This window comes from Phaseolus vulgaris, chromosome 3, assembly GCF_000499845.2.
Source record: "Phaseolus vulgaris cultivar G19833 chromosome 3, P. vulgaris v2.0, whole genome shotgun sequence".
In the NCBI taxonomy this organism is placed as follows: Eukaryota; Viridiplantae; Streptophyta; class Magnoliopsida; order Fabales; family Fabaceae; genus Phaseolus; species Phaseolus vulgaris.
Window position 1 is genome coordinate 28,956,043 of NC_023757.2, and position 19,548 is coordinate 28,975,590.

Here is a 19,548-nt window from a genome sequence, read left to right on the forward strand (position 1 = left end):
CTGGAATGTCTAACTGAGTTAACATGCCTCCAGGTCGTTGATGTTCAACCTTTGATTTCTGACAAGTCAAGCAAGCATATACAAACTTAGCTACATCATTCTTCATGCAATGCCACCAATAAGACTTCTTCAGATCTTGATACATCTTGGTCATTCCTGGATGTAAATTGTGTTTGCTTTTATGACCTTCAGATAACACTATTTGCTTTAGTTCATTATCCCCTGGTATGCATATTCTATTTTTGAATCTCAAAATATCATCCACTCCTAAAGAGAATTCTTTAGCTTTGTCAATATTTAATAAGCCCATGAAGTTCTTCAATTTTGAATCTTCCAACTACTTCTCCTTCACCTTCTTTAGAAATTCATTAGTTATAACAATTATATTACAACTAATGCAATTTGAAGACATGGAAACCTCCAAATTCATACTCCTGAAATCTTCAATCAATGCTAGCTCTCTAATCATAAGCGACGACATTAGTATTTTTTTTTTTACGACTCAACGCATCTGCAACAACATTTGCCTTCCCAGGATGGTATATTAGTTGAAAATCATAGTCCTTCAAAAATTCGATCCACCTCCTCTACCTCATATTTAACTCCTTCTAATCAAACAAATACTTCAAGCTTTTATGATCACTGAACACATTAAAACTAACTTCATAAAGAAAATGTCTCCAAATTTGTAAAGCAAAGACAACTACGGCCAATTCTAGATCATGAGTTGGATTTGATGCACCTTTAACTGACGAGAAGCGTAGGCAACAACTTTCTTTTTCTGCATTAAAACACAACCCAATCCCTGATAGGAAGCATCACAGAAAACTTCAAAAGATTGATTGGTATCAGGGATTGTCAATACAGGAGCATTAGTCAACCTTCTTTTCAACTCTTCAAAGCTTCTCTCACATTGTTAAGTCCATGAAAAAGGATAATCCTTTCTAGTCAATTGGGTCAAAGGAGCCACTATTTTAGAAAAGTCTTCTATAAATCTCCTGTAATATCCTGCTAACCCGACAAAGCTTCTAATTTATGTAACAGTTTCCCACTGAAGCACAACCTCCACTTTAGAAGGATCTACTGATATTCCCTGTGCAAAGATGACATGTCCTAAAAATTGTATTTCTGACATCCAGAAGTCACATTTTGAAAGTTTAGCATATAACTGTTTTTCTCTCAAAATGTTCAGGACGGTTCTAAGATGTTCTGCATGTTTTTCCCCTGTACGAGAATAGATCAAGATGTCATCTATGAACACTACCACAAACTTATCAAGAAAATGTCTGAATATCCGATTCATATAATCCATGAAAATAGCTGGAGCATTAGTCACACCAAATGGCATGACCAAAAATTCATAGTGACCATACCTTGATCTAAAAGCAGTCTTTTGAACATCTTCCGCTTTCACTAAAATTTGGTGATAACCTGAGCGCATATCTATCTTAGAAAAGACAACTGCCCCATGCAACTGATCCATCAAATCGTCAATTCTAGGAAAATGATATTTATTCTTTATTGTTAACTTGTTTAATGATCTATAATCTATGCATAGACGTGACGAACCATCTTTCTTCTTCACTAATAACACTAGAGCTCCCCATGGAGAAACACTAGGTCAAATGAATTGTTTCTTTAATAAGTCTTCTAGTTGTTTCTTCAATTTCGCTAACTCTGCTGGTGCCATTCAGTATGGAGAAATTGACACAGGGCCTACTTCAAGAATCAAGTCTATTGCAAACTCTATCTCTCTTTTAGGTGGAAGTCCAGGAATCTCATCAGGAAATACATCTATAGACTCCTGAACTACAAACATATCTGTTTGTACTTTATCAGTAACTATAGAACAAGCCATGAGCATAAAACATTCTGCACCTTCTTGTATCTCTCTCTCAAATTGATGAGCTGAGATAAGCTGCATTCTTTCTAATTTAGGGAAAATTAACTTCTTCCGACCACAATCTATAAGGATATGATTAGCAGACAACCAATCCATTCCCAATATAACCTCCAAATCTTTTAGAGGTATACAAATCATGTTGATTTTGTATCTCCGCCCATCTATAATTACTGGACACTCAACAGACATGGAAGAAGTTACTATAATACCTTATGTTGGTGTAAATACCACCAACTCAATTTCTAATTCTCGGACTAGCAACTTAAGTTTCTTAGCACAATCAAAAGATATAAAAGAATGGGTTGCCCCAAAATCAAACAATACAGATAATTGTGTTCCAAGGATAGAACAAATACCTCTAACAAGGCTATCAGACTATGAAGCTTAAGCTCCACTAATAGCAAAAAATCTGCCAACAGCTTTGGGTTTTTTATTACTATTTTGTTGTACTTGTTGCACTCCGCCAAAATTTGGAGCTCCCAATTGGACATGACAGTCTTTTGTTGCATGACCATACCTGTAACATCTATCACATGTCACATTTGACACTAGATGAGGGAAAAATCTAACAACATGTGGCCCACGACATCTAAAACATCTGAAATTGGGTGGTGATTGAGAACTGGGTCTTCCACTGCTATAAGATTGAGGCTTGAAATAAGGTTTCTTTCTATCTTCATATTTAGGCATTCTTTTAGAAGGTCCTCCCTTAGCAAGTCTGCTACTATTTTTCAAACTCTCCACTACTTTTGCTTTCTCCACTAGAGCAGGGAAATCTCTAATAGACATAGGAATCACCACTTCTTTAAGTTCTTGCTTCAACCCAAACTCAAATTTTCTATATCTCCAAGCCTCAGTCATGGTCTGGGTGTAGAATCTATCTAGGTGTTTGAACCTAGTAGCATATTCAGTGACTGAAAGATTTCCTTGTTCCACTTGCATGAATTCAATTTCTTTTGCATACCTGACACTATCAGAAAAATACTCCTCCAGGAATCTTACTTTGAAGTTCTCCCAAGTGGCATCTTCTCCTTTGTCTTCCATCATTTGCTTCATGCCTATCCATCAAAACTCAGCTTCTTCAATAAGCATATAGATGGCATAAGATAACTTTCTCTCTTCAGGGCATTGAGTAGCTTCAAAGATTCTTTCTATGCCTCTCACCCATTAGTCTGCTCCATTTGGATTTACCTTGCCATTAAATCTGGGTGGATTATGTCTTAGAAAATCCTCCGGACTAAAGGTATAGGGTTGTTGATGAAGTTGAGACGTTTCAGCTGCTAATCTGGTTGTTTCTAATTGATGAAGGGTGGCCTGATGTTGTTGTGCCATAGTAGCACTCCGTTGTTGCAAGGTTGTTGCCATCATCTCTATTGTTCGAGCTAAGTTGGGCACATCTACTATGGAGGAGGAGTAGGTGGTCTACGTGCCATTTACTAAGCCCATAAAGAATTGGGTTAGAAATTACTAAAAATTTCTAACTACATCTTTAAGACAATTTAACTTAAAAGAAATAATCACACAAAATAAATACAAAACCAATCAAAACTTATCTCTAAAATGTACTTTAGCTACTTAGAATTAAGATAGAAAATAATCTTGATCTAGTCATGAGTGTGCACCCTCACCACTCTATCAAGATTCTTTTTATTCTTAATACTTTCATATTTATTCTTAACAACTAATTTGACTCAAGCACAAACAAACTTTCAAGAAAACAACTTTGTTAAACATCAAATTAGAAACTTTTAGCTAAGTCTTAAAGCTAAACTTCAACAAAAATCCACACACAGGAGAAAAACAATAAACTCACTACCCTCAGGTTATCCTAAGGATGAACTGCTCTGATACCATTAAATGTAACACCCCATAATTTACATATAACTATTACAATAAAAGTTCTACCAGTTTCTATACAAACTTGGAGTTTTTCAAAACATTCCTAATACATTATTAGGATTTATAGAAATACAAATATTTACATATCCATAGCTCAAAATAAAACTCTGAAACCTCTAAGGCTCTCCTGCACCTGTATGGTCATCTGCTCGTGTACATAGTACAGTCATCGCAGTTCAAACACAACACGAAAAGCAAGGGTAAGCTAGTGCAAAGAAAATCCATAACATAATTCATGGAAATAGAACCAATTTAGACTAATAATTTATAAACATTTCTTTAAATGATTTCATGTAAAATTTCAATACCAATTCCATCATTCATATAGACCACACATGGATCTATTTTCAATCATAATCATTGGATTTCATTTCAATCCCACTTCGTCTTTCGGAAGACTCATTAAGTATGCCCCTACCAGAGACTAACACCTGATCCAAAGATTACCAGCAAATCCAATAGAAAGGATGAGGGTAAGTTCAAACAACCAATACCGAGTGTCTACAACGGGACCCGGTGTGTATGAACTCCCTCTCAGCTTCTCACCACCTGATATCTTAGTCTACATGACTTAGATCATCAGTGAAGCCAGAGGATCTCCGTTAAACATAGGATTTTCATACTTAATGTACCATCAAACAACAACTCATACATTATCCCAAATGTATGACATCAATTTCATACAATTTACATCATTCATATATAATACATATCATTCAACCAGATAACATTTAAAAATTCATATCATTCAAGAACATTTCCAATATCAAAAACAATATTTAACTCTCAAACTATCAAAATATAATATTTATAAAGTTTAAATAATATATAAACAAACACACAATATATAAACAAACAACATTCCTGCAAGAGAAATTGAATATTGGGACCACGTCCCCTCCATATTCAGATCTCCTAGTCTAGGGTATTATTGAGAGTTAGAGTTAGCTTCCCTTACCTTAATTGTTTGCTTTCCAAGCAACTTTTAGAATTTTATTCTCCACAACCTGAATAAGCTTCAAGATTTACAAGCCTAAAACAAGTTATCCCAACAGAACAAAAATTAAGTATAAAGTAGAATAAGTTGAGAGAATTAAACTTCTCAACTGATCCCACCAAAATTGATGACTAAATCCTAAGAAAAAATAGAGAACAAAGGAACTTTAGAGCAAAAATGAACTTATTCTGTTTGAAAATCTGATCTGGTAGAAATGTTCCTTAACTCGTCAGCTACAACGTGATCCGATCAGATACTAAAATAAATGAAGATTGAGAGAGAAAATTATAAGAGAATGAAGAGAAGAGAGAAAAAAGAAAATGAAAGACTAATGGGACAGGGTTCTGTTGTTTTTTTTATAAAAAAAAAAAAAACACGCGGTTACATAACAAGTCTTAGAAAAATTATTCTTATTAAAATAATATTTTTTATGATTTGGAAAAGTTGATGATTATAAAATTTTGAACACTAAAAATAGTTTTCAAATTCTTTTAAAACAATATTTTTATCATAATCAAACAGTTAATCTAATGCTGTAATAACTGATAACTGATTTTTATAAAACATTTATTTTAATAAATGATAATTAAAATTAAGGAAAACTAAATTTAAAGTTTTTTTTATTTTATTTTCATTTCTTATTTAAAGTTTTTTTTACGTATACAGACTATTTAGGATCTATTATTATTACTAGTATTGTCTAAATTATTTGTAAAAAATATGTAGAATAAATTATTTATGCAAGATAACATTTATAAATAACTTTAGAAAAATCATTTAATCAATTTTATAATTTTGGAGAAATTTTGTTGTGATTTTTTTTATGAATTTTAAAATATGTTAATGAAATAATATAACAGTGTATAATGAAATTATGTTATTTTATATACATAAATTATTTCTAAAATTACTATTAATTACTTTCTTGAAATATAACATATAACGTACATAATCTCTACAATTACTCTATTTAACTTTTATTTTTCAATATCTCTTACATCAGATGAATAGAAAAACAAATGAAAATATACTTCAAAAAGTTAATTTATTTTAAATAAAATTAGCGGAAATACATATATCTCAATTTTTTATTTTTCTTATTTATATATAGTTAATATTAAAAATTATTTTAAAAATTAATAAATATAAAATTTATAATTTATTTTATACGAATATACATATGATAATTAAAAGTAAAAATACGGATACTTTATCATATTTTTTTTTTACTTCTCTTTTTTATGGATAAAAATTAAAAATACTTAAGAAATTGAATATATTTAAAAAACTGAGTTATTTTCTATAAAATTATAATTATAATATAAATAATAACTTGATTTTTTTAATTTAAAAAAACACATATTTTTTGCATTCCACTAGTTATTAATAACTTTTACTTACTATAGTATTATATGATTTTTTTATTCTTTTTTCTTTTATATTTTTATGATTTTTACTAAAAGGTATTTGAATATTGCAATTAAATTTCTTAATTATTTTTTAATGATTTAAAATTAAAAAGGGTTTGATTCCTAGGAATCTAAAAACTGAATGTGGCTGCTGGGATTCGAGCCCAGGTCTCCACGGCCACAACGTGGAATTCTTACCACTAAACTACAGCCACTCGTTTGATGATGAATATACTGTATCTCAACTAATATTTTATAAATTATTTTCAAAGTGAAGAAGACAAGGACACAGAGTGATTAAAAATGAAAATAAATATTTTATTTGATACATGTAGGAACTGAGTGAGTGTGGAGTTCATTTGCATGTAAAACATTAATTTAAAATATTTTTAAAAAGGTTATTTTTTAAGTAATTCATATAAAATGATAAAATATTTCATTATACTAATAAAATAAAATATATTAAATAAAATTAGAATAAAAGATTTGTATACATACAAAAAAATTATATAAAAAAATTCTCTTAATCTTAATATATAGGTATCCGTTACACTATTTTCTTTTTCTGGTAAAAAATATGTTACAAGTTGACTCACTCCATATATACTCTGGAATTGTAGTTATGCAAGGCTCGAGGGGGATTTCTTCCAGGCTCAAAGAGAATTTCTTCAGAAGTTAAAATTTGTTAGTTTTTATATTTTAAATTCTAGATTGCAGAATAAAAAATACAAATTTTATATTTCAAAATTCCTATTCTATATTAAAAAATTTAAAAATAAAATTTTTATATTCCAATTATAAAATGCTACGAATTCGTATTCTATATTACACATTTCAAAATACAACTATTATATTCTAATTATAAAATGCTACAAAAATTTTATTCTATGAATTCTATTCTGAATTCAAATTTTTATATTCAGATTATAAAATCTAAGAATATACATTTTTTGTATTTTAAAAATAGATATTTTTTATATTTTAAAAAGATTATAAAATCCAATAAAATATATTTTTGATATTTAAAAAATAGATATTTTTGATATTTTAAAAAGTATGGTTAGTATTTTAAAAATAAATTTTTGGTATTTTAAAAAGTATAGGGTGCAGGATACAAATTGTAATATGGAGAATGAATACTTTTTATATTTTCGAATGGGATGCAAGAAGAAAAAAAATTAATTATGGGGGTACAGGAAGTAATCCCCATGCTCTATTGGTGGGGCTATGACAATTTGGTGCGAGGCTGATTCTCTCTGCACCCAACACATTTTAACTAGCACCCAATACCAATACATATAAGAAAAAGATAAAATTATCTTTGATGAATTTCAGAATACTTTTTCTTCCTTTGTGCATGAAGCAGCTGTCGCAGCCACCATGAGCCACCTTCTTCTCCATTCGTTTGCAAGCAGTCACCGTGACCTTCATTATCGCAGACAGAACAACAGCCGCGACGAAGAGCTTCTGAAGTCGGAAAAGGAAATATCATCGAAGAAACCATCAAGGTACGACATGTCTACCGGATACTTTTATCCATAATTTACTATTGCGTTCTGCATAAATTTTTCCATAATTCATTATTGCATTCTGGATAATTTTATCCGTAGGTGATTAGTGGTTTATGGATATTTTTATCAGTAATGAACTTTTAACTTGTGGATATTTTTATTTTTCCGTAATTCATTATTGTATTTTGGATAATTTTATCCATAGGTGATTAGTGATTTCTGGATATTTTTATCCATAATGAATTTTGAACTTGCAGATATTTTTATCCGTAATACACTTTAGACTTTTGACTTCCAGATATTAATATCCGTATTAAAAATTTTAACTTCTGGATATTAATATTCGTAGTAAAAAAAATTGACTTTCGAATTCTGATATCCAGGATCAGCTGAGTTCGAACAGAAACAACTAAAAATTGATTACTTCATTAATTTGACAAACAAAGCTAAAAATTGATTACTTACTTCATTAACTTGACTTACACTGAATGGTAAGTTGGCAAACAAAGCTAAAAATTGATTACTTACTTCATTAAGTTGGTTTACACTAAATGACCGTGCACATATAACCTCGGCTTACACTGAATGGCAACCTCGGCTTACACTGAATGGCCGTGCACATATAACCTCCTCTTTAAGCAAAGCTTCACAATGATCTTCCTCTACCTCACCACCTCTACCTCACCAAGACAAGGGCATTCCATCGGTACCAGTCACAATTGATCATGCAGGAACCAATATAGGAAGCAATATATAGTTCCCACAATATGCAACTCATTCAACCCCGTTAGTTTAATACAAGTAGCTAATTGGTTTTGTATCATCAACTTTGATTTTATTTTGCATTCTATGGAAGATTATCAATATTACACATTTTGTACATCTGATGTTTTTATCAAGTATTATTCGTGTATATAAAATTTGTATTTCAAGTATTCGATTCAAACTATGTTCATTGTTTGATTATTAGACTATTTATTACGTTATAAAAGTTAATCGATTATCTACCAATCTCCTTGCCTATTTGAGCTTCATAGAGAGGAATTTGGCGCTCAAGCTTGCAGAGAGAGGACCAAGGAACCAGATTTCCCATTCCAAAGCTTAATTCTCTTGGCAATCTCTACTCTTTGTAGAAGAAATCCATGATCCTTGTTCAAAATAGATTCTTAATTCATGCTTAAATTCAACTTAAAAAAGCAGCTTAGTTCTGTCTGCACAACTTTACCACACCCAGAAAAATTAGAACTCCACATGTTCTTTCTGCTACAACTGTAGTTGCCTCAACTTCAGGGACTACCATTAAAAAAGGATTTCATTCTAATCACTGTCATAGCAGTTTCTAACCGATGTTTTTCCATAATGCTAGTAATACTAGTTAGAAATTTGTCAAATAATTCATTCCCTTGTTGAAAAAGTTATTGAGAAGTAGCAGGTCTGATAACTTAAACGAGAAGGATATATTATGTTCATGTTATGAACCTATTCATTTTCACTGTTAATTGATATGAAAGTCTACTGATACAACTAACGAAAGTTAGCAATTTCCTAACCCCAATCTTTAAAGTTAACTTGTTTTTTTGTTTAGTAATGGTTTTCCAATTTAAGAATTCAGAAACAAAGCCTCTTTCCCTCTTTTCACTTAAGATAAAAAAGGGGGGATAAACTTACACAAAATGTAAGCTTCCAAACTCATGTTATATCCATATGCTTGAGATTTTGCTAAAAACTACTTTTCTTGGAAATAAACATTCCAAACAGTATTTAAGATGTGAATGCTCCAACCGAACAACACATAGTATTTTCCTAGGCTTCGATTATTTAAGCATATGCATACTATGAAGAAGCTTCTTGAACAAAATCAGACATTTCCTCGGCTCATGTTCCAGAAATCAACTTCGTACTCAAGAACATTTAGGAACATAACTTCAGCCTTTTTGAGTTCTTCATCAGAAGCATTTTGTAAGCGCCGATTGGCAATGTTTTGCAGGGATTGACAATACTTAGCAAAAGCCTCATTGCCCCACCTTTCACAAGTCTCCTTCAGTTCTTGCGGAGTTTTTGAGCCTTCACCAATGCAGTGGGCAAAGCTCTCTTGATACACTGCTTCAATAACCCAAAATGCTGTGATAGCCACAGTATATTCCACGTCCGGACTCATTAGACTTTCCAGCAACCTGTCACAGTGTTCATATGTAACAATACAAACAACCTAGGTGACCAAAGTAGCAAATGATCTGTCTAAAATTTCAGGGTTTTTTTGTTTCATTACCTAGGAAAGGATCCAACCGTAAAAATCTAGTCTACAGTTAATTAAACTTGAGCATAATTGACCATTTTAAAATCTATATATAGATTCAAATTAAATCAATGGGTACATATCTGATTTGCTTACTGAAACAAATTACCCAATTCAATATAATCTCCTATTTTCATGTAAGGTCCGCAAATAATTCAGGAATACTTTTTTTCTCTATTTTTAGCTATTGAGTACATCCAAAAACCCCACAGAAATATGAGAAAGTTTTGTTGCCTACAATATATTGATCAAAATATGAGTTGAATATGATGACAAAAGATTAAGAAACCTACCCACAGTATTTTTTGTTTGCCTGCTGAGGAACAACTTCAGAAAGTGAAATACCCCACTTGCTAGATTCTCTCTTAAACCATGATAACTCATCCTCCAGAGAAGCTACGCCCCCCAATATGACTTCCATGTCACCACTCTCATCTGATTCCTTCCAAGCTTTTATCAGCACACTGGCCACAAATGGGACAAAGGCCCGAACGAACAAGTAATCTTGTGCCTGCATAACAAGTATGCAACAACCATAAACAACAAGCTTCTTCCAACACACATTTTGTTATGAATTAAGGTATTAGGTAATCTGAAACCCAGTTCATTAAATAAAACACAAAACTGTGTGACTCTCCATAAATTGCAAAAAGATAGTTAAATTTTGACAGGGCTACTCAAAATGGTACTATAATGTCAGGAACCTGAACTATATAAATCAAAAAAAATTATTTATAGCTTAAAAAAAAAAGAATGTAAGGGAAAAGGGTGAAGTATTACTAACCAGCCATGATTTGAAGGAAGCAATGTTGATGGAACCATCGCGAATGCTAAGAATAAGAGGGTGTCTTGTGGCTCCCTGGAAGAGAAGACGGTGCTTCCTCAACCATGTCTCAATCACACCAATTTTCTTCTCCTCACATTTTGCCTGTTCCTCCATCTTATCGATTTCTCACTAGCTGTCGCTGCTCTTGTTTCACCACCAACTCACATTTATAAGCTTCCAACAAATTTAAGACAAAAAATATATCTAATATATGTTGCTTGATTAAAATTAATTTCATTGTTAAAACCACATCCACAAATACTGAAAACATAGGGTTTATGTTGAAATTAGAGTTGTGGATTAATATTATAGAAAATTGTTGAACTAATTAATTTTATAATGTAAAAACTTTTGGTGACACGTGGGGTTTGAAGGAAGAGGAAGGCATGCAGAAGTACATTTGGCAATGTTGATGGGCTAAAGCCATTACAGGCGTCCAAAGTTTTCCACTAGTATTTTCCACACAAAGTTAGTTACAGAATGTGCTAGAACCCATAAGCAAAACGATGCCGGTTCAGTTGATAAATGGAAGAAAATTATAATTATTATATTATAGTTGATTTATGGAGTGGATAAAAATGTATTTTTTGAGGTATTTATATTGTTTTTAATTAGTTTTAAAATATTTTAATTTTCATTTAAAATAAATTATTTTTGTTATATTTTTTATTATTCATTTTAATATTTTTTTGTTGTGTTTTCTATTATTATCTTACACATTATCTTGATGTTGATTTATACATCTTATGTAATAATAAAACCTATCTTATTTTGAAAAAAGTACAAGTTGTAAGATAAAAAATAAATACATAATTTTTTCTTTAAAAAATGACTATTTTCATTTTTCCAAATTTAGATATATTTTAAAAATAATAATAAGCCAAATGCACTTAGTAATTTTGATGCTAATAAAGCTTTTTGCACTTTTCAATCTTTATAAATATTACAATTCTCACTTTTCTCTTTCGTTTAAACTTATTTTTAGATATTATAACTTAAAAATCTCTTAAATTGTGTAATTTAAAAATTAATATTGTATTTTAAATTATATAATTTAAAAACTTTTTATATATAAAAACTTTCAAATTATACAATTTAAAAATTATATTTTATGTAAAATAACTTTCAAATTATATAATTTGGATATAATTTAAATACGAAAGATACGTTTAAATTTTACAATCTAAAAATTATTCTTTTCAACAAAAACTTATATGTTGAATGTCACTTTCGTATTATATTTTCAAATTTACAGAATTCGAAAGCTTTTAACATTAAAATAACTAAAAATGTCTTTCGAATCACACGTTACTCAAGTAGAATTCAAACATTCTTTCATAAATCCACGACACATAAACAATGGGGTGGTGGCAATGACAAGGGATTGACCGGTGGCAAGGAGGTGGTGACGGCAAGAAGTGGTAGCAAGGGGTAGATCAGTTTGATCTTCTACACACCACCATGGAGATGCAAGAGGAAACCATGGGTTCTAAAACAAAATAACCTATTTCACACAGGTCAATTCTCTCTGCACCCAGTCAATTTAAACTGTATGTGAAAATAATAAAATGTTCTTAATGAAATTAAGTTAAGTGAAACCTGCACCCAATCACAACACTCAACTCCCTTCATTTTCGCAAGCAATGCAACAGTCACCACCATCTCTTTCGTTTTCGTTTTCACACTCAACCCAGCAACCACCGTCGTTTTCCCATTTTCCCGTTCGCATTTCTCTTTTGAGGCAGCAAAAGCTTCACTTGAACGAGTCCTTCAACAAATACGAAACTAGGAGCGAAGGACATCCATTGTTGTTGTCACTGAGACATTGTTTGTGAGGGAGTTCGACAGTGACAGAGAACGAAGCCACTGGAGAAGACAAGGTGAGTTTTAACATGTCCTGTGCATTCTGAATACTTTTATCCGAAAGTGATTTTTGACTTTCAGATTTTCTTATCTAGAAGTGATTTATGTGCTACGGATGACTTCATCCGGAAGGTTGTGTGTATACTTCCGCATCCCCATATCCGGACCACATTTAACTCTTCCAGATATGTACATCCGAAATGCAGAACCCTGTTCCGGATGATGATATCCGTAAGCCATTTTCCTTCTACGGACATGGGCGTCCGGAAACTTCAACTGCAAATGTAAGACAAGGGCATAATGGGGTTTTAAAAAGTTTGTTGGGTGCAGGAAGCAATTGATTAGGTGCAGGAAGTAATTGCCTTTCACACACTCTACGTAACCCGTTGATTAAGGCCCAACTAGTTCTATTGCCTCAATTTCAAAGTCAACTTGACTAGTGGTTCTTCCTGCACTTCCATCCCTTCTTCGGCCATCCCATAGTAAAACTGATTTTACCATTATACCTTTCAGTAAATAATATTAAAAAATTAAAATTAAACTTAAATTTTATTTAATTTATGTTTTCATTTTGACACTTTTCACTTTCTGATTTACTCCCAAGAGTAGCAGTGTCCACCTCCCACTCCAAATCTCTCTTCCAATCACTTTTTAACCATTCACCCCTTTCATCCCCCAGAGAAAGTAGTTTTGATTCTTTGAATTTGTAACTCTTTGGTGGAACTGTTTTAAACAGATTACATATTTTTCTTTGTTTGACTAATTCTGAATTATGTAATCTGTAGGGTTAATTTGTTAAATTTGTTTCATATTATATAATCTGATAGTGTTTAATTAGTTTTTCGATTACATAATTCAGTAGGTTTTTTTTTAATACGTTCTGGATTACATATTTCGATATTGTTAGTTTGTTAAATAGGTTCTGGATTACGTAGTCTAGAAGTTTTGTTATTTAATTGGGTTATGGATTAGGTAATCCGAAAGTATTATTGTTTGCGGTTCTGGATTATGTAATCCGGAAGTGGCTTTTTTGGGGGTTCTGGGTTATGTAATTTGAAAGTGGCTTTTTTGGGTTCCTTATTCGTTAATCCTAAAGAACTTTTTTTTTATTATGTGCCATGGTTCAACTATGATTATATTATCCCTTATCTTATTTGTAAATAATTGAAATTCACATGGTGTTGTGGACAGATATCGCTAAAACAAGAGGTGTTGGATCTCAGGGTCATGATCGAACAAGATCGATGGCATCAGTCCGTAGAAGAGATCGAGGTGACGTCGAGGACCGGATTGGTGTTGATAATGAGGTACAAGAAGTGGATCATGGAGAAGAGTTTCCTAGAGGACCTTTTGATATGTCGTTGCTGGTAATTTTGCTAACCATGTTGTTGTTAAGCTTTGGGAGGGTGAGGTAAGAATGAAAAACCTTCAATTAAATTTTATTTGTTAATTATTATTTAAATTGATTTAATTATTGAATATATACAAAATTTTGTATTAGAATCGGGGAGAACTTAAATTAGTATTCCATAGTAGAAAATTATGTAAATTTGGGATGCCTCATGCTAATATTGAGCTTCTTATACAAAATTTGGGATTGTTTAGTTTGTGCAATACAAGTTATGAGGTGGGGGACAAGGGGTTGATTTCAGCCTTTGTCGAGAGGTGGCATGGGGAGACGAACTCCTTCCACCTTCCTATAGGTGAGACGACCATCGCACGATGTGTCATCTCTTTTACACCTCCATGTTTTAGGTCAATTCCCTACGTACGTGCCCTTGGAGTACAACGAAGTTGCGATAGTTTTAACTAGGTTACTAGGGATGGACGAGGGTCGTGGGAAGGCTGAGATGAGACGGTGTCGAGGTGCCCATGTACAATTGAGTTGGCTCCGACATATATATGAGAACTCTTGCGCTCATGAGGCTTGGGAGTGTGCTGTTAGGGCTTACTTGTTGCATCTGGTTGGATGCACTATTTTTGCAGATAAAAGTGCGACCTCTGTATCTGTTTCGTACTTGCTGCTTTTCAAAAATCTATGCACATGGGGAGCAGTAGTACTGACACACCTATATGAGCAGTTGGAGGATGCATGTTATTTTAACACGAAGCAGTTGGGTATTTATGCGATTGGTTTAGATATGAAATCATATACATAATTAGCAATCACGTGTTACATTCCATAATGTTGTATTAAATATTTTGTAATTAATATGATCGCATTACGCAGGCATGGATTTCTGAGCATTTCTCAGACGTGGGAAGAAGGGATATTAATTTGTCATATGACAGGGTACACCCACGGGCAACACGATACATCGTTGCCCATTAGATTTGCATTGTTGGTGATATGCAGGTGCAGTTGGATGGAGTCACACACAATGACGTCATCTGGACTCCATATGAGGACCACAAATTGAGCAAGCCATTTGAGACCATTTATTTGTTCTCGGGTCACTAGCGATTGGGCAACTTATCGCAGAGACTTATGTCTGAGCGTTTTGTAGACCTCTGAAATTTGTTTGCTTAACTCTTTTGAGATCCTTTTTTCTTAACTGCATTAAGTGGTACACAATGTTCACTATCAAAACCCACAGCATTGACCCGATCAAACTTTTCAGCAATGCGAACATCTTTGGTAGAAAGGGGCAGAAAAAAACACAAATACATTGACTTCCGGCTCTCCACCTCCGGAACAACTCCAAAACACTACCTTCGCATTTTCTCATCCAGGACCCATACGAATATTCATATCCGGAACCAATAAAGCAAACAATTCTTCTGGAGATAACCATTCGGAATTGATTTGGATATACAAGTCTAGAACACAATAACACAATTATGGATATACATATCTGTAAGTCAAAAAAAATTCACGAAAACTTATAGTTTTGCACTGCGTCTCCTCCTCTGGTGCACACTACTTCTCCTCCATCAACAACACCTCATTCTCGCTACATCGCCACTCTTTGTCACTGCTGTCGTGCCTCAAGAACATTGGTTGGCTATGTGTAGGAATTCTGGATATGAGTTTCGCGCCCTTGCCTCAATTGCCCGAAAGAATGAACGTAGACAGTGTTGGGTGCACCTTAAATTTAACATAGTTTCTACTTCATTAAGGGTACAATAGTAATTTCACATTAACATGTTGGGTGTCAATCTGAAATGATATGGTGTAAGGAGAATCTGCATGTCTCAAAACGTGTTTGATGCATAACCAACTTCTTAGACTCAACTTTCATTGTACCATAAAACTCATCTTTGTTAGAATATTTGACCTTAACAAGAGGGGGGGTGAATTGTTTACAAAAGATTTTCAAAAACTTTGAAGTTATAATGAAAGTTAATGAAGAATCACAGAGAAAGAAACTAAGGAAAGCAAAGCACAAAGCTATTTTAGTTGATTTCCAGAAAATCAACCAGTTGTTTTTGCAATTCAATCGGTTGTTTTTATCAGCAATTAATAAAAAAAACTTAAAACAGATATATGTGAGATCAGGGAAAGAGAGAGTCACACAAACAGATTTATACATCAAGAGCTACATCCAGTCCCCAGAAACCACTAGGTAATCCACTAAGCAATCAAAACCATATTACAAACACCAGACACCAAAGTAGTGACCTTGAACCCCTAGAGAAACACACTACCTTTGGAAAACCACACCAAGAGTGTTGATCTTGAACACCTCAAGAACACACAACACTCATTGGAAACACAAATACAGAAATATAGTAATCAAGAAAGAAGAGAATAGAATACAACTGGTTATTACAAAGCTTAAAGTTCAAAATACAACTCAATCTTATTCTACACACTTAAGAATGATCCAAAGCTCTTTCAAATATTGGAAAAACTATTTTTAATAAACTCTTTTTCTTACTTCAAGATTAGGAGCGTAAAACCACCTTTATATGGACCAACCAAGTGGTCAAAAACATTTAATAAAGGAGCCAAGGTAGTTAGGATCATTTAAAACATATTAAAACCACTTAACAAAATTCTGTTAAGGTTTTCAGAAAAAACAATCGATTGTTTTGTCGAAACAATCAGTTGAATTGACTTGACAACAAAGTCAAGCTTTTCAAAACCTTTTCAAAAACTACTAAGGTAAAACAACTTGTTGTTTCCAAATTTCAATTTGTTGAAATTTCAACAGCTTTTTATAAAACTCATCTTTTCAAAAGATTAAAGATTCAAATGAACTTGGATCATCTTAAGGAGTGAATTAACAAGTTTCAAACAATTAGACAACACATACACACGCCCAACAGCAAGGTCTTCAAACTTTCCTCTTGGGTTTGGAGACATCAAAGCATCTTGTTCAACAATTTCCCCCTATTTGATGAAGACAAATCCTTGGTTTTCTTGTGATGTGCTTGTGATGTTCTGTTTGAATTTGTTAGTACTTGCAAAACATAATTTGTGCATGTATCAACAGTAATCATATCCATATATCATTAGCACCACATAACCAGTTTTCACTAGGTGATTCTCAAAAGGAAAACTAGCAAAATCAGTGTGAAAACTAGGTGCAAAATTAGAGTTATGCAGCAGCTAACTAAATCATATAAACCCAGTTGAAAAGCAGATATGTAGCAGATACTTACCAACATACAAACCATATAATTATCCCCCTATTTGTCTTCACAAATAGAATAGAAGAAGGGTTAAAAACTGAATTAAGAAAACCAGAATACCAGTGTGTGTAACAACACCATTGCAGCAACAAACCTATGATACCATATCAGAATTGCAACTAAAATCTGTAGTGTATCAAAGTTATGACAGCAGTAGAAAAACCAGAAAATCAATGTATGTAGCAACAGAACATAGCAGTTTTCAACACACTATAAGAATGCAGAATTACAACACACAAACCACCAATTTTCCCTTTCTTTCCAGCAGTTCTCCTTTTCATTCACCATCTCCAAGCAAGGTGAATACTTCAAATGTAATCACATTCACAAATATCATCAACCTCATGACCACCAATGTGATTGTTATTCATAAAAAGCTTTGAATTCCAAGGAAAACAAAGAATATATCTTTTTATTATCTAATTTAGAGCATAGTAAATGTATTTTGACTCACAAAGGGGTTTTGAAATAAAAGAAACGACTGTAACCATGCATAAGAAATCATAACAACTTTATTCAAATGTGCCAGAGGTAAACCAATCGATTGTTTCGTGAAAACAATCGGTTGTTTTTCTGAGACAGCAAGAAAATGTTATTTTTCAAAGCAAATCATCTTTCAAAGAGATGGGAAATGCATAATGAAATACATTCATACATTTGCATTACCTCACGCATGTTTAGAATTTCATTTTGTCTTATGAAGCCAAAAGCATAGGATGAACATATGCAACTTACTTTACATAGCTCATGAACTTTGTCAAGAATTTGAGTAAGGTGTATGCTTTTGAACCATAAGCATCACTTTGATTATTCTTCATCATAGCACATGTACTTGAAAGGTCTTGCAACACAGAATTGATGTATATACAAAGCAAGCATGGAAACAAGACACACACAAACTGGTTTTATGCATATACAACATTAGTAGAAAAACCAGAAAAAGTTAAGTGTTCAAGTGCTTTCAAGTGCAGAATAGCAACAACATAATGTACAATTTTAAAGCTATCTATCCAACCAATTCAAGCATAAACTTCTCCCCCTATTTGTTCTCACGAATAGACAATGAGAAGGGTTGTACAAGGTAGAAATCAGAATGATAATATAGAAGTCCAGCAGTACAAACAATGTTGACATTTCAAGAATAGAAAATGATATAGAGCTTTCAAGAGAACAAGTAAATATAATCTTTTATTATCAGATTCTGAGGTACTCTCAATGTATATTTGTCCAAAAGCAAGATTTCAAAAAGAGAAATAGGTTTAATCATGCATAAGCAAACTTGGCAGCATTATACAAAGGTGCCAGAGGAAAAACAATCGGTTGTTTTATTGTGACAGCAAAAAGAACATTTTTCATAACCAAAAATTAACTTTTAAATTGATGAAAATGCAATATGCAATTTGTTCACACCTTTGCACAGAGAACCCCAATAGATTCACCCAAAAAGAAGACTTTGAGATGTTCATATGGTCACAAGGCACACTTACATAAATTGAGAAATAAAAACACACATACTCTCTTTGAAGTTTCTTTTGATCAACCGTATGCATGTGCCAGGGATGTCTCTAGACATTCAAAGAACCCTGCAAGACATATACAATTGAAAAGTGTAGGTATAAAGATTGTCTTTGCTCTTGATATTCTTCCCTTTAGCAGTCATTCTTCAAGTCCAAAAATGATTCTTGGCTGCCAAGGATACCTACAAGAAAATATTAAGAAGCAAGATTTGGTCCCCTTATGAATTTGAGTCCAATGATGTTAGTAGAAGTCTTAGGAACCTCAGAAACCTTAGGAACCCATTTCAAAATACCTTTAGGAATAGAAAACTTCATAATATTGCAGAATCTAACTAAGTGGCCTCTCTTCATGCAATAAAAACATGTAACAATCGGTTGTTTCGATTTTTCAATCGGTTGTTTCTTCTGGTAGTTTTGAAAAAGACTTTGAAAACTCGGTTTTCTTGCTCTGTGAATTAAAACGTAAACCTACTTTTCCAAAAACACAATTTTGAGATGCCAAGACAGTCTCAAAGTTGGATTTACCTTTGAAAGCTTATCCACGGTTTTCACAAGGTAGTGAACCTTCTTTTCAAGAGATTCACAATTTTCACAAACAAAAGAGTCACACTTGCGAGAAGAGTTCTTGTAAAGCATTTCAAGATCAAAATCAGTTTTTGAATTCTCTAACTCTTCTTCTAGTGCCTTGA

General features: G+C 32.7%; 2 protein-coding genes and 1 non-coding gene across 3 annotated transcripts; all 3 read right to left on the reverse strand.

Annotated features, from left to right (window-relative positions):
* Window positions 1–1,690: 1,690 nt before the first annotated feature.
* On the reverse strand, window positions 1,691–2,041 carry LOC137805511 (uncharacterized). Its single transcript, XM_068605452.1, has one exon. It carries the CDS (start codon window positions 2,039–2,041, stop codon window positions 1,691–1,693), a length of 351 nt encoding a protein of 116 aa, XP_068461553.1.
* Window positions 2,042–6,351: 4,310 nt separating this feature from the next.
* Window positions 6,352–6,423, reverse strand: TRNAH-GUG (transfer RNA histidin (anticodon GUG)). Its single transcript has one exon. It is a non-coding gene; the product is annotated as a tRNA-His (tRNA).
* A 2,903-nt stretch (window positions 6,424–9,326) lies between these two features.
* On the reverse strand, window positions 9,327–11,149 carry LOC137807005 (probable bifunctional TENA-E protein). Its single transcript, XM_068607416.1, has 3 exons — window positions 10,800–11,149; window positions 10,309–10,526; window positions 9,327–9,893 (listed from the first exon to the last, which is right to left on the reverse strand). Exons 1-3 carry the CDS (start codon window positions 10,953–10,955, stop codon window positions 9,578–9,580), a joined length of 690 nt encoding a protein of 229 aa, XP_068463517.1. The 5' UTR covers window positions 10,956–11,149; the 3' UTR covers window positions 9,327–9,577.
* Between the last annotated feature and the right edge of the window lie 8,399 nt (window positions 11,150–19,548).